Here is a 13,188-nt window from a genome sequence, read left to right as displayed (position 1 = left end):
TGAAATCTGGGTATCAGCTAAGCACACTGGGCTAGGAAACTAAACTAGGCTGCCAGACTCCAAAGCAGGCTCCATGTCTTCAGCTGTTGATGTGTCAAGTAATGACATAGGCAGGACATGACTCAACACGACTAAACCTTAGACATGTCAGGAGCATAGAAATAATGCTGACGTTGCTTTTCCATTGGCCTATTGTAGTCACAAGAGCACTTTCCCATTTTAATGCCTTTGTCACTCATGTTTTACGGCTAAAGGGTAACTCAGTGCCTGACACAGTTACTGAGGGGATCTGAAATAAATGATATAACATCAGACCATGCTTCAGTTCCTAGTATTGTTTTGAATATTCATTTAAGTGAGGTCATCAATGAATTGCCTGCCATTGCCATTTGCTGCTGATTCCCTCTGTTCATTTGACAGTTATTAAAGGGACGTTTCGGAGCTGCACCAAACCTCCACCAGTAGATTACTCCAACGGTGAGATTCCGAATGACCAGGACCTGCTCATACGTTGTAAAGTTGATGTCTTGGAGGTAATGATTTTCTGCAATAAAATTTGCCATCAGACATTGGAAGGAGGTAAAGTTAGGGAAGGATGTGAATGCCATAAATTTGTGCTACAGGAATTTTCCTATAAATTATAGTATTGGTTATTTTTTGGAACATGGACGGACCAGTAGAGTGCTGCATCACTATTGCATCACAGTGAGGAACTTTGCGCCTCTCTGTACTGCAAGCCCAGCTATATTTTAGATTAAAGAAGTAACCAAAACTACAGTAATTGGCTATTCCTGTTAGCAAGGCAGGGAAGAGAGTGTCCGAATGACTGGGCTACACTAAAGGGCCAACCCCATCAGGTACACCCTCATTTCAGAAACTCCATTTCTGAGATCTGCCATGACTGAGGCCTACCGTTTCTAAGGCCTATCAGTCAAACTAGGAGGTGCAATTCGTCTATCAGGGAGGAGAGTTTATTTTTTATTTTTACAATAAATGGTTAAAATAAATGGATTATACAAATAAATAAATAAATTACTTTGCAATATTTTTTCTTGCAAGTGCTTATTTTGATATGCTTTTAGCAAAAATATGAAACATTTTATGGCATATCAAAAATAGTTTTTTTTGTAAACTCATAAATTATGTTTTTTCAAATTAATATTGCAGTAAAACTATGGTCTCAGTCGTGAAGTATATCCCAGCTAAAGAATACTGGTCTCTTTGACAGTGATAGGGGATTTTTTGAAATCTTGTTAAAACCTAAGTTGGGGTATTTGCTCACGGACCAGGTTGTATATTGTTGTTTACTATATCTCTGCTACAGCTAGCTTGAGCTCAGATTTAGCAGACTGTGTGATAATAAGGAAATGTAATTCTAAACGAAAACTACAAAACATGCAGTATTTACTAACGTAGACCACAGTCTATTCTGACTTCTGAGCAGATTTGCCTGGCACTGTTGGTTGTGTTTATGCTTTATTTTGCAGAGCCAATCAAGGGAGAACTGGTGCTAGTGAGGAAGTTTACGTGAAAATCCTGAATAATTTGTTATGTCCTCTGACAGGTATTCAAAGGTGGTGAAGAGATTCGCAACATGCAATTCACAACAGACAGTCAGATCTGTACCATTCAAATGCCTTCCTTCAATACCGAGTACCTGATCACAGGTAAGCCTGAATAGATAGATTACAGCAGTGTGGGATTCCACTACATGGCTCCAACATGGGTCACCTTTTTTCGCTAAACGTGGGTCAACATTTCAGCTAAACTACGTAAATGTAGTTCCAAGCCCAGATTATATTTCTTCAGCCATTACCCACACATCTCTCCATTTTACACTTTCCCAAAACAATGACACAAAAAACCTGAAGAAACAAGAATCACATAAAGGACAATAGATAACTAGTTCATTTTAAGATTAATTTAAAATGCCCACAATTCTACCGTAGTTTCAACTTCTGATTTCTTGAGATGAATGTTCATGACCACCAATAATCACTTGTGTACCAACAATATTATTACAACTAATATCAACTTTGTCTAATTAAGACATGTTCCACCACTGATTCCCCAACACTCAGGGGAAAATTCCAGTTAAGAAATGTAACTCGACAACAGCATAAAATAATTAAAGTGCAATGTGTCCCAAGAGAACAAAACCTTCAAAAATCAATGTGCAGAATGAAAACAGTGTCAAAATCAAACTTTGTATTTCAACAACAAGCAACTCTTGATGTATTCACGTCCATAGGCCTAGTGTGTCTCTGGCTGTTACACAAACTAGGCCATTTTGTACCTTGTGTGTTGATATATTATGTCAATGATGTTTCAACCCCTTCAATTAAAGGTTCTCACCGGAACTGGGAGATGTTGGGTAAGTGTTGATCCCAACTAAAACTTGATTTTTTTTAAAAAAAAGACACACCCAGTGACAAAAATAAAAACACAAATTAATTACTCGGGGTTTAGACCACTTGTGGCACAATTTATGAATAACCGCAACCGCTAGTACTCCACGGAGGATCAGTAGTTGTAGTAGTAGTTGGCAATCAGTAGTTGGATGACCAGCAATAGCCTTAAACTTAACTCCGATAAAACTGAGATCATGATTTTTGGTAAGCTCTCTCCCACCTGGTCTAGTACCTGGTGGCTGTCTGATCTTGGCCCTCCACCAAACTCCGTTTCTAAGGTCAAGAACCTGGGAGTTATCTTTGATGACAAATTGACCTTTGCACCTCACGCAAACGCAATCGCATCTGGTCCTTTTATAAACTCAGAATAATCAAAAAAATCCTTCCAAACCTTCCTTCCAATTCAGGAAAAACTCTGGTTGCCGCATTGGTGATGTCCTCTTTGGACTATTGTAACGAACTCTTTGCCCATGCACAACAAAGGGTCATTCAAAAATACAATCTGTGCAGAATGCAGCAGCCAGAATGCTCTCAGGACCCCCCAAATTTGGACCCATTGCGCATATAATTAAAAGGTACCACTGGCTCTCTGTGCGTAACTGAATACAATTTAAGGCACTGTGCATTGCTTATAAAGCCTCTCAAAAGTCAGGTCCACAGTTCCTATTAAATTCCCCAGCCATCCACGCCCCTAATAGGCCACTCCGATCCTCCAATGCATACTTTCTGTCAGTGCCATGGACTAAAACTGCCTCTTGGGGCGACCGACATTTTGTGGTCTCAGCGGCTAAATTATGGAATTCTCTCCCGCGGGAGATCAGATCATGCCAAACTCTGATGGCAATCAGAAGAAAAATAAAGACCTGGCTGTGTACTCAGTAATTTCCTCATCTTTCTGTCAAGTCCGCAGTGCCGAGACACCCCTGGGCATTTGCGCGCTTTACAAATTTCATAAATAAATAAATAAACTGGTTTGGTTTCCTGTGATTACTACTATTTGTTAACTTTTCACTGCTATGCACTGGAATTAATTTGGTTTGATGTTCATCATGAATTTTATTTACTGGCTTGATGTCTTCGCTGCCTAGGCATTCTGAGGAGCTCGATATTTCAATTAGTGTTTGCTGACGAGTTTCCATTTGGCTTGTAAACTGATTAATAGCTTGAGTAGAGTCAGGGAGCTCTGTAATGGTTTCCATTGCCTGGACTAAATCTGTATTGTTTGTAATTGAGAGTGAATCTAGCCAAGAGTCCTGTGGGTTTTCTATGGTGTTAATTGCCTTCTGGGTTGCTGTTGTAGTGCACTACGCTGTTGATATGGACTTGGGCATAAGCTGTTATCTTGTTGTGAGCAATTTGTTTTTACATCCACCTGCATGGGGTTCATTTGTGTCATCTTTGGATTAGTAGTGCTTTTTGGTTCCTTTACTGGATGCACTGTGCATTACTACTTCCTCCATAGAAATGGTATACTTTTCCGGTGTTAATGGTTTGGGGAGACCTACTATTTTGGCTGCCTGGCGTAGATGTCCTTGTTGGATCTTTCAGAAATGTACATTTTCTGCTGGGGTTATTTGGTTAAAAAACTGAAGGTATGGGGGATCCGGGTCTGGTGGCTCAGTGGACTAATGTGTCTAATGCGTCTACTGCAAGGGACTGTGTTCAACCTCATGGTCACAGGTTCAAATCCCGGCAGGTCCATTCAGTCTTTCATCCAACTGAGGTTGATAAAATGAGTACCATTGAGTCGGGTAACAACAAACATCTGTACTCAGTACCAAGATACCCATAGTGGTGAACGTGCGCTTTCCAAATACACATGTTATGTTATGTTATCTCAATGTTGCACTGGGAAATTGCGGAGGATTTGATGTTCTTGCACGGTGATTTGTTTCGCCTTTTGGCACTTGCTTTGACCTGGGACTTTTTTGTGCCAATTGCTTCCTAATCCTCCCCGATCTCATGGTGTAGTACTCAACTGTCTTGTTGGGCTAATCAAGTAGCAAACCTCAATCTTGACACTCAGTCTAATTTACTTTCTGATATTTGTTAATAGGGTTGCTCCTTAGTAAGTGCTACTTGACATTTTAATTGGTGTTTTGATTAATTGATCTTATTTAGACCTCAGTTGGTAAGGGTAGTCTCTGCATGAGCCAAAGCGATGCTTGTTAACCCTCTGCCGGGTGGGAGCGAGAAGGTGGTGAGAAGGTAGACAGCTTAAGCAAAGTGGTGAATAGGCCAGGTAAAGGGGTGTAGGGGGTTTTATATCACTTTTCCCAGCTAGTCTGACCCCCTTCATTTCTTGAATCCCACTAATGTCTGTGACTGCGGCTAAGCTGAGCTGAGCTAAGTAGGCAGTGGCTGCGCTTCGCCTACACAACACTGCTGCTTGTCCTCAATTCACCCCCCGGTAGACACCCCTCAATCTGGGACCCACAAATATTGCTAGTTGCTTGTGAGTTGCTTGTTAAATGGAGTTGCCTGTTGAATGTTAAGTGAAAGGTCCAAGACAATGAGTGGATGAATATCTCTGCCTCTGCCCCATCAATACTTTATGTGAAGCTGCGTCACAATTATGGGCTTATGGGCCACTCTTAGCTAGGGATTATCAGGCTGGACTCACCATTTGGACTCGAACCTCCACCTACTCTCTCCAGTTGCTATGGACCAGACCTATTTCTCGCGCCCTTGTGCCTGAAAACTTTGTCTGGAGTCATTGTAGGGAACTCTCCAGGTCCCTGGAGAGAGCAAGAGCAAGAGGAAAACAAACGGGGACCGTTTGGCCCTGCTGCAGGCCACACCTAAACCTAGTTGGGCGCCTCAGCATGGCCCAGCGTGTCACATTTGGCAACCCCCTACTAACGGTGGCCACACTTGTTTTATTTTGTCGCGGGGCACAAGGTAATTGTCTTCCCCGGTCGCGGCATTCGCGACAGCAGTCTTGGCGGTTGCGGCGGAACAAACGAAACCGGTGAAGAATCCCTCACCTCCAGTCCCCTGTAACCCCTCCTGTCCTCACCCAACTAGCAATTGGCTCCATAGCAAATGCAAATAATAATGGCGAGAGTGGGCACTCTTGTTGAGCCCTTCTTCTCACTGCATATTTTTCCGAAACATGCCTACCCATTATTACACATGCAGTAGCTGCTGCATACAGAAGCCTAACCCATGCAATACATTGGTTTCCCAATCCCATTTTACTGAGCACTTCATAAAGGTAATCCCAATGTAAATGATCAAATCCCTTTTCAATGTTAATTGCAGCAATAACTCCTTTTTTCTTCTCTGCAAAATCAGATCCCATGATCGCCAGTACCCTCCTAATATTATGAGCCATATTCCTTCCCAAATTGGCAATTCCCTTCTAATATTATGAGGCGTATTTCATCCTGGAATAAACCCAGACTGGTCTGTATATATTAACATGAACATTAATGGAGATAGGCACATTGCCAATATTGTACTCAATATCTTATAATCCAGATTTAGCATAGAAAGTGGGTGATAAGCCCGTACATCCTCAGAGGCCCTTCCTGGCTATAACAATGGGATCAATATTGCTTCTGCAGTTGTCTGGGGCAATTGCCTCCCTCACAGGCTGCAAAGTATAGATTAACTAGTCTTGTTGTCAATTCTTCCATACATGTCAAATACAATTCCACAGGGAACCCAACCATTCCGAGAACTGTCCCTCCTGCCATATGCGTTATGGCAGCCTTTACCTCTTGAATGGTTTCCTCCACACCCATGTTTTTTTTCTCCTCCATTGTATTCTTAGGCAATTCTACTGGCTCTAAAGTGCCAATATTAAAGCATGGAGGAAGCTCCAATGGCATAGCATATAAAACTGTATAGAATTTACTAAATCTTATATTGATGATTCCTGCGTATAGACATGTGTACCCTCCTCAGAATCTATTTCCAATATCTGTCCCCCCCTACACTTAGGGTTTGTGAGCCAAGCCAGCAAAGTACCCGCCTTGTCACATTCCACATGCATCCTTTTGATAGACTCTCTATAGTCAAAACTACGCAATTTCATTATATCTACCGCTACCTGCTCTTCCTGCTTCCTGGCATCCAAAAGCTGCTGAAGAATCCTGATGCAAGTTAAGAGCATTGACCCCCACTATAGTCGAGTCTCGTCCAGCCAAGCGCCCCAACACCACTACATACCTTCCTTCTGGATCAGTTAATTCACCTGTTTTCTGAAAAGGCACACCTTGCCAAACCCATATCATACCCCACCTAGCAAAAGCAGAGTATGCTGTGGCATACAACTGGCCCGCCATCTTTTTTGATATGCATGAACTTTATAGCGCTTTGTCATGTTGTTGATTCCCACACATTCAAACTAATAAATTTGTACAACATGTTAGATTACTTATCTTTTCCCCTTTTGCATAACACATCATTGGAATTCTTAACCTACCTACCCCGAACCATACTCCTCAACTCCAGGACAAGAAGGAACTCTCTCCCCATCCTAACAAAAAAACATCAAATACATCTGACCTGGGTATCATTGACTGCAGGTTGAGAACATCCTCAAGGGATTAGAACATCCTTTACAATGTTTGGGCTCTCTAAAACAATGTACAGTTTGTCTTTACAGGAATACAACAGAAAAATCTTTCCTTCGCCCTGTAGCACTGGAGACATTAGAAATGTTGAAAGCAATGTATGTCATTGAGAAGGTGATATGTTCAATCCCATGGGTGCTCCCGATGGCGATAGACCGCACACTGTTGCATCGGATACAGAGCACCTTTGCTTTCAAATGAGCTTCCAAAATCGAGCCATCAAGCATGAGTGGCACACCATGCCCTCCATGAATGAAGTGATAATAGATCTCATCAAAGTTGGGTGAAGCTCCAAAATGGACCTTTGTGCCTATTATCACTAGTCAATATTAGACAAAAAAGTAACCCCCTTTTTAATGCACTTATGGCTCAGGAGATATAAAAGAGTGAACTGCAGCTGAATATTTTAAGACTCCCTTGAGGGTTATGCTGTCAGGGCTGAATGGCATTCCCAACATAAGTTACATCATTTTCCTGTACTAAAAAACAGTCAAAGAACATCACCATCATTTGATCACAACCCTGAAGAGACTTTTGGATCATAGTCTTACACTACACCATGAAAAATGAAAATAATTTTTGGGGATACCTATTCTTTGAAGGAGGGACCCCCCCGTAAAATAAAAAACAGACGCTATCTGGAACACTCTGGCTCCTGAGTAAGCAAAAGAAGTTAGAATCTTTTTAGTGATGGCTAATTATTGAGACCATATTAATCTGAACCTGGGGACCCTAAATGAGCACCTCTAACACCTCAAAAACGGCCAGTCCAAGTTGGAGTGGGAATCTACCCATGACATGAGGATGTGTTCAAAAAGGTGAAGGAAGTGTTAAAGACACCTCAATAGCTTATTATAACCTACAGATTAAGACTGAACTGGTGGTTGACGCTGGTAAGGCTTCGAGCAGACACAGGTACAACATGCAGGCCTGAGCAGCTTTTTCAAGTTGGGCTATGACTCTCGGATTGAAACGAAAGCTCTGGCAATAAAGTAGGAGTGCCATCATTTCCATCTATACCTCTACCACTGAAGCTTCAAAGTCTTCACTGGCCACAAACTGTTAGTCAATATATTTCAAAGCGCCTCCCAACACCCACCACCAATAATGGCGACTTTCCAATTAACATGCAAAGAGAATCTTTTTTTTATTAAAGAGAACAGAGGCTAACATTATGCAATAACCTTTTATTGCTGCCCAAACACTCAGCACTTTAAAGAACAACGAATACATCATTAAGCATTAGGATGTCCAGACAATATGTATATCCAAGGCAGGCAGGAAGTCAACATACTCTTTAAGCTGAGATGAGACAGGATAAAATCTTCATCGTCTGCCAAACATTATTAAAAGTTGTCAGCAAATATTAACCCACAATTGCTTCAAGATTTAACATTAACCGTTATAATCATATGAATAAACGTAACTAATATTATTTATTAATTTTATTTATTACATATATTTTTTTCTTTTCCTTTCTTCTTCTCATAGGAGGGGGAAGGTGGAATAATGTTCTTTGTTGTCTTTAATGAAATCAAGATTCTCTTTGCATGTTATGAGAATCACCATTTCATTACAAGACCGGAGGCTACCATTAAAGCCATCCAGCTCCACACAACTCACATGCTCCACAGGCCCTGATACCATTTGGTGAAAGTATTCAAATTAGACCTATCAGCTGTTTTTAAAATTTATGTTAGCGATCTGCCAACCCAGAAAACCTTGCTAGCCATTGCACCGCTTGAAGAATAAGCAGCAAATCTAAAAGGATTTATACCTGCTTACCTAGCTTTCTAGACCGCTTTATCAGGTTTGACATAAGACAGTAATAACTGTTCCTCTCCATCTGCCCTAAACTTCAGCAACATTTCTCCCATATGATCTCATACATTTCAACATGCATAGCTTCTCACACTCATGAAAATAGGGCTACAAAATTGTCTCAGTCATTGTTCTAGACCTTTTCCAAATGTCATAACATACCCCTTCAGAGGAATACAATCTATTCAAAATGTACAATGCCTTAACATCAGAAACTCTTCTAAAGAATATTAGGCAAAGTAAAGTTGCTAACTTCAAAGAGATCTGTCTAAGTGAAATCTAATTATTACCTGGCCATGAAGTCAATAACCTGAAAATTGCTGGCATCCGATTATAGAAAAAAGTGGGGTAATTTCCAAAGATAGCTTTACCATTTTCAACCACTATTCCAGATCCTCTTGTGCATCCACTTACAAGGAAATTGCGTCTCCATACCATAAACCTTTCGCAGACCCAAGGTCATAAGCCTGTGAAAAGCTCTGTAATACAAGGGCTCTGGGGACATTTCATAATTGGAAGACCACAGTAGTCTGAAGACTCTTTCTAGGTTTGTCAGGGTGATTGTATCCCTTGCCAGGACCTCCCTTATCTCCTGCCTTATCTTTGGCACCTTCTTCTGCAGAAGAATCTGTTGCAATAATATAGTATCCACCTGAAACCATAAGAATGATATGTTCTGTGTTGGGAGCATAACAGACTTTTCTACATTTATTATAAATCCCAAACTGTCTAGGAGATCGCTTGTCCAAGCCAGATGTTCCAACAATGCTTACTTGTCTTGGGACATTAGCAAAATATCTTCCAAATAAATTATTAGTTTGGCCTCTCTCTCAGGAAGGCTACTACTGGACGCATCACCTTGCTGAAACACCAAAGAGCTGAGGACAGACCAAAGAGTACGCAAAGGCACTGGTATAGGGCACCTCTCCACCTCAATTGTAAAAACCTCTGACTCTCCTTTGCCATAGGTATCTTGAAGTATGGGTCTTTTCAATCTACTTTTACTAACACATTTTTTCCTGGATGATGTCGCTAAACAGATGGATTCCTTCCATTTTGAAATGTCTGTAACCAGGAACTTTTTTACCTCCTTTAAATTTATCACAGGGCACTAACCTTTGTTCTCTTTGTGAGAAAAACTGTACTCACAAAACCTTCCACCTCCTCCGACTCTCCTACTTGAGGCAAAACCCCTTTTTCTAACATCTGGGCAATCTCTGTGTCTATCAGTTCCCTCTTTTCTGCATCCAAGGCCAACTCCCTTGGCTGTTTGTGTTGTACAGGTGTTCCCCCAGAAAGAGTGAATAACCTCAATCTTTCCCCAACTTTTAAATGGGAAGAACCAGCTGTGGTGTATAAGGTTCACCTTGAGGTCTTAATCTTCGTCCACTGGATCTTGAATTTCTTCCTCTCTGAGTGTAGAAGCTTGAATTGGAGCAGTAGCCCCCCTTCTGTAATTCCCATAGTTTCTGGACTCTTGGGAATAGTATTGGGACCTAGGAATCCATGGTTGACAGTCAGTCCCCTTCTGTCAGCCCTTCCAAAACACAGACCCTGGGACGAATACGTGTCTCATATTGGTCTGTGTCTTGCAAAAGGCAGTAAAGGTGAAGACCTACTTCCCCAGAGATTTAGCAAAGGCCTCCCAAAGGGAAGTTCCTTTGGGTCCCCCATGTCCTCTCTGTTGGACAAATCGCTAATGGTAGGTACATTCTCATTAGGACTGCTTTTCTCCTCTCAATTATTCAGACCCGCATTTGTCTTACCTAACATGCAAGAGGTTCACGCTGACCCTGGTGTTCTTGCTCAGGCCTCTTCGGCAGTAATAAGTATGTGAATCAAATGACCCTGCATATCAAGGACCTTGTCCTGACATTGCTTCAGGCACATCGCAATCCCCTTCCTGGGGTCCTTTCCAAATTTGAATAAGAAAGTTATGAGTTCAGGGTATAAATTGGGTGTAGTACAAGTCTTCTCTCCTGTGGATGCCCTGGGGCACTCAGCCCTCATCAAATTGTGGGTATCTTTATCCAAAGATTTTCTGACCCATAGTTTGAAAAATGTTGCCCCGTGGTCCATGGGCCACCACTCTGCACTTCAATGGAGTTTTATCATATTAGGGTTGAATATATCCCTGTAGAGGTTGATGCTTGGTCCAAGTTGTCATCCAGGCTCTCGAAGAGGTCTGCAACTCTTTTGTGCCATCAAGGTCACTGTGTCTCATCATGCTATTATGGACAACCTTTACCAGTGCCCCTTCAAGGTGGCCTTGCTGCTGCCGAGAGCACTATCACCTATTGTAGCACTCAGGTTTACCATGAGCAATGGTTTCCACCTTCTCAAGATGCTGCCTCTTTTGGGAAACGTTCCCCCATTTATGAGCATTAGAGGTAATTGGGGAATTCCCCTTATACAAGGAAAAATAGATTCCCTCCGAAGGGGCGTCCCTCTTCCTTTTCGTAAGTGCCGCGTCCATCTCCTCTCTAACAGAGAATCTTAAATCTTTCTCAAAAAATGACTTGATAGAGTCCCCCACCAGTTCAACCACAGGGTGAACTTGGGGATTGGTCACCTCCATTATGATAACAAAACAGTGATGTAATTATCCACAATTAAAGATAGAGGCCAATATATAACAGGGTCAGAGAATGGTTGAAAAAAACAACCTCTATAAAGTTGTAAGTAGCATTAGAAACCTCAATTCATACAAAACTCATCCACAGCTGGAAAATCTACCTTAACAAGGCCAACAGGGGGAACTCATGCTCTGTTGTGAGCTGCTGAAATGTGATCTTTCTCAAATGCTTTGACTCAGACTAATAAGGTTGCAGGCGGGAGGCCAAATGTCCCCCAAGGATTGCTGCTAATTAGAAAGATTGTTACAATGTGCTAATCTAAAATGCCGGACTGGTTGCCTGGTAATGCACTCCTGTCACACATGTTGCCAAGCAACCTTTGTATAAAACAATGGAGGGTGCTTAGTCCTCTTTCCCTTATTACCAATAGCGTGATCGTGCAGCAGATGCTCCAGTGAGCACATGCTCTTCCCCAAACAGAGGAGGAAAGGTGCACAGGCACCTGCACCAGCGATTGTGCTCAATAGTCAGTGATCACTTAGCTGAATACATTGCGGGCATGCCACTACTGTGCTCTGCAAACAGGAAGCAGCCTAATCCTTGGCAAGGGTGCTGATTAAGAAAAAAAGGTCAGCAGGCCATGCCCCTGGCCAAACCTCAATGATGACGGTAAGCTGTTGACTGTAGCAAGGCTTAACAAGTTTTCAGGTAAACATTACAGTTTTAAGAACGTTTACACATTAGCCCCAAATATGTACTGGGCATTACCATGAATTGGAAGGGCAGCCTATGCCTATTAAGATAGGGCATAAAACAAAACAATAGTAAATAATCAACCGGCAAGACAAACAGCAGTAAATAATCAACAGGCAAGACAAACCGCAGAAATATAAAGAGGCATGAACATATCTATATGGGAGCGGCTAATTAAAGAGGATGATGACTGCGTGCCTTGGATATATATATATTTTCTTGACATTCTAATGCCTTTTGATGTATGTTTTGTGCTTTAAAGGTCTGCCTGTTAGGGCTGCAGTAAAAGGTTATTACATAATGGTAGCTTCATGTCAAATAATAAAATTGAAAAGTGGGTAGTGCAGCTCTAACTGTACAACTTATTCTTTAACTATTGACCAAGGGCTAGGATCTCCACCGCCTACTTTTGCAGGCTGTCTAGGAGAATGCGGAAACAGTGCTCCAACAAAGTGGCGATATGGAAGAGTACCAAGGAATAATTTTGCAGGCTATCTGCCTGAATGCCATGGAGCTTCACGATATAGCTCAAGAAACCTACTGAAATCATTGCCTTTAAATGGTAAAACTGGCACTGTAGCAAGAGTTATGGAAGACATTTTTAGCCCAACGTCCAGTGCATGATACCCAGACTTGGAAGACCCTCATGCAGCGGCGTGCCAATGCAGAACTGAGCACCACCAGCAAGGGATTTGTTCCCAGGGGAAATTGCTTTGTAATTCTCCAATCTCTAAAAGACGTAGCCATTGCCTTTGATCATCACCAGGGGCAACAAGGGATGGCCAAAACAAAAGCGAGACTGAGGGAGGAGGTGTCATTTCCAGGGATGAATGGAGCTGTAGAAGAAATGATTAGAGAGAGCCAATCATGTTGCCTAAACAGTGACCTTGAGCGACCATTGATAACCAAAAGTGCATGAACATCTCAATGGACCAACCCCAGGGCTGATTCCGCAGTTTTCCCAATGGGAGACGGACGTTGGCCGTCATTGATGCCCACACCAAATTCCCAATGAGTGAGCTGGTGAGCAGCACAATGTCGAAC

General features: G+C 42.0%; 1 protein-coding gene across 1 annotated transcript in view; it reads left to right on the top strand.

Moving 5' to 3' along the window:
• LOC144785048 (metalloproteinase inhibitor 4-like) overlaps positions 1 to 13,188 on the top strand; it is a 106,158-nt gene that overhangs the window by 23,368 nt on the left and 69,602 nt on the right. Inside the window, exons 3-4 of the mRNA XM_078664166.1 lie at positions 421 to 533; positions 1,565 to 1,667. Of these exons, the coding sequence (XP_078520292.1) occupies positions 421 to 533; positions 1,565 to 1,667 (216 nt within the window). The remainder of the gene's footprint in view (positions 1 to 420; positions 534 to 1,564; positions 1,668 to 13,188) is intronic.

Source organism: Lissotriton helveticus, chromosome 10 (genome assembly GCF_964261635.1).
Source record: "Lissotriton helveticus chromosome 10, aLisHel1.1, whole genome shotgun sequence".
In the NCBI taxonomy this organism is placed as follows: domain Eukaryota; kingdom Metazoa; phylum Chordata; class Amphibia; order Caudata; family Salamandridae; genus Lissotriton; species Lissotriton helveticus.
This window is presented reverse-complemented; position numbering and strand designations above follow the sequence as displayed.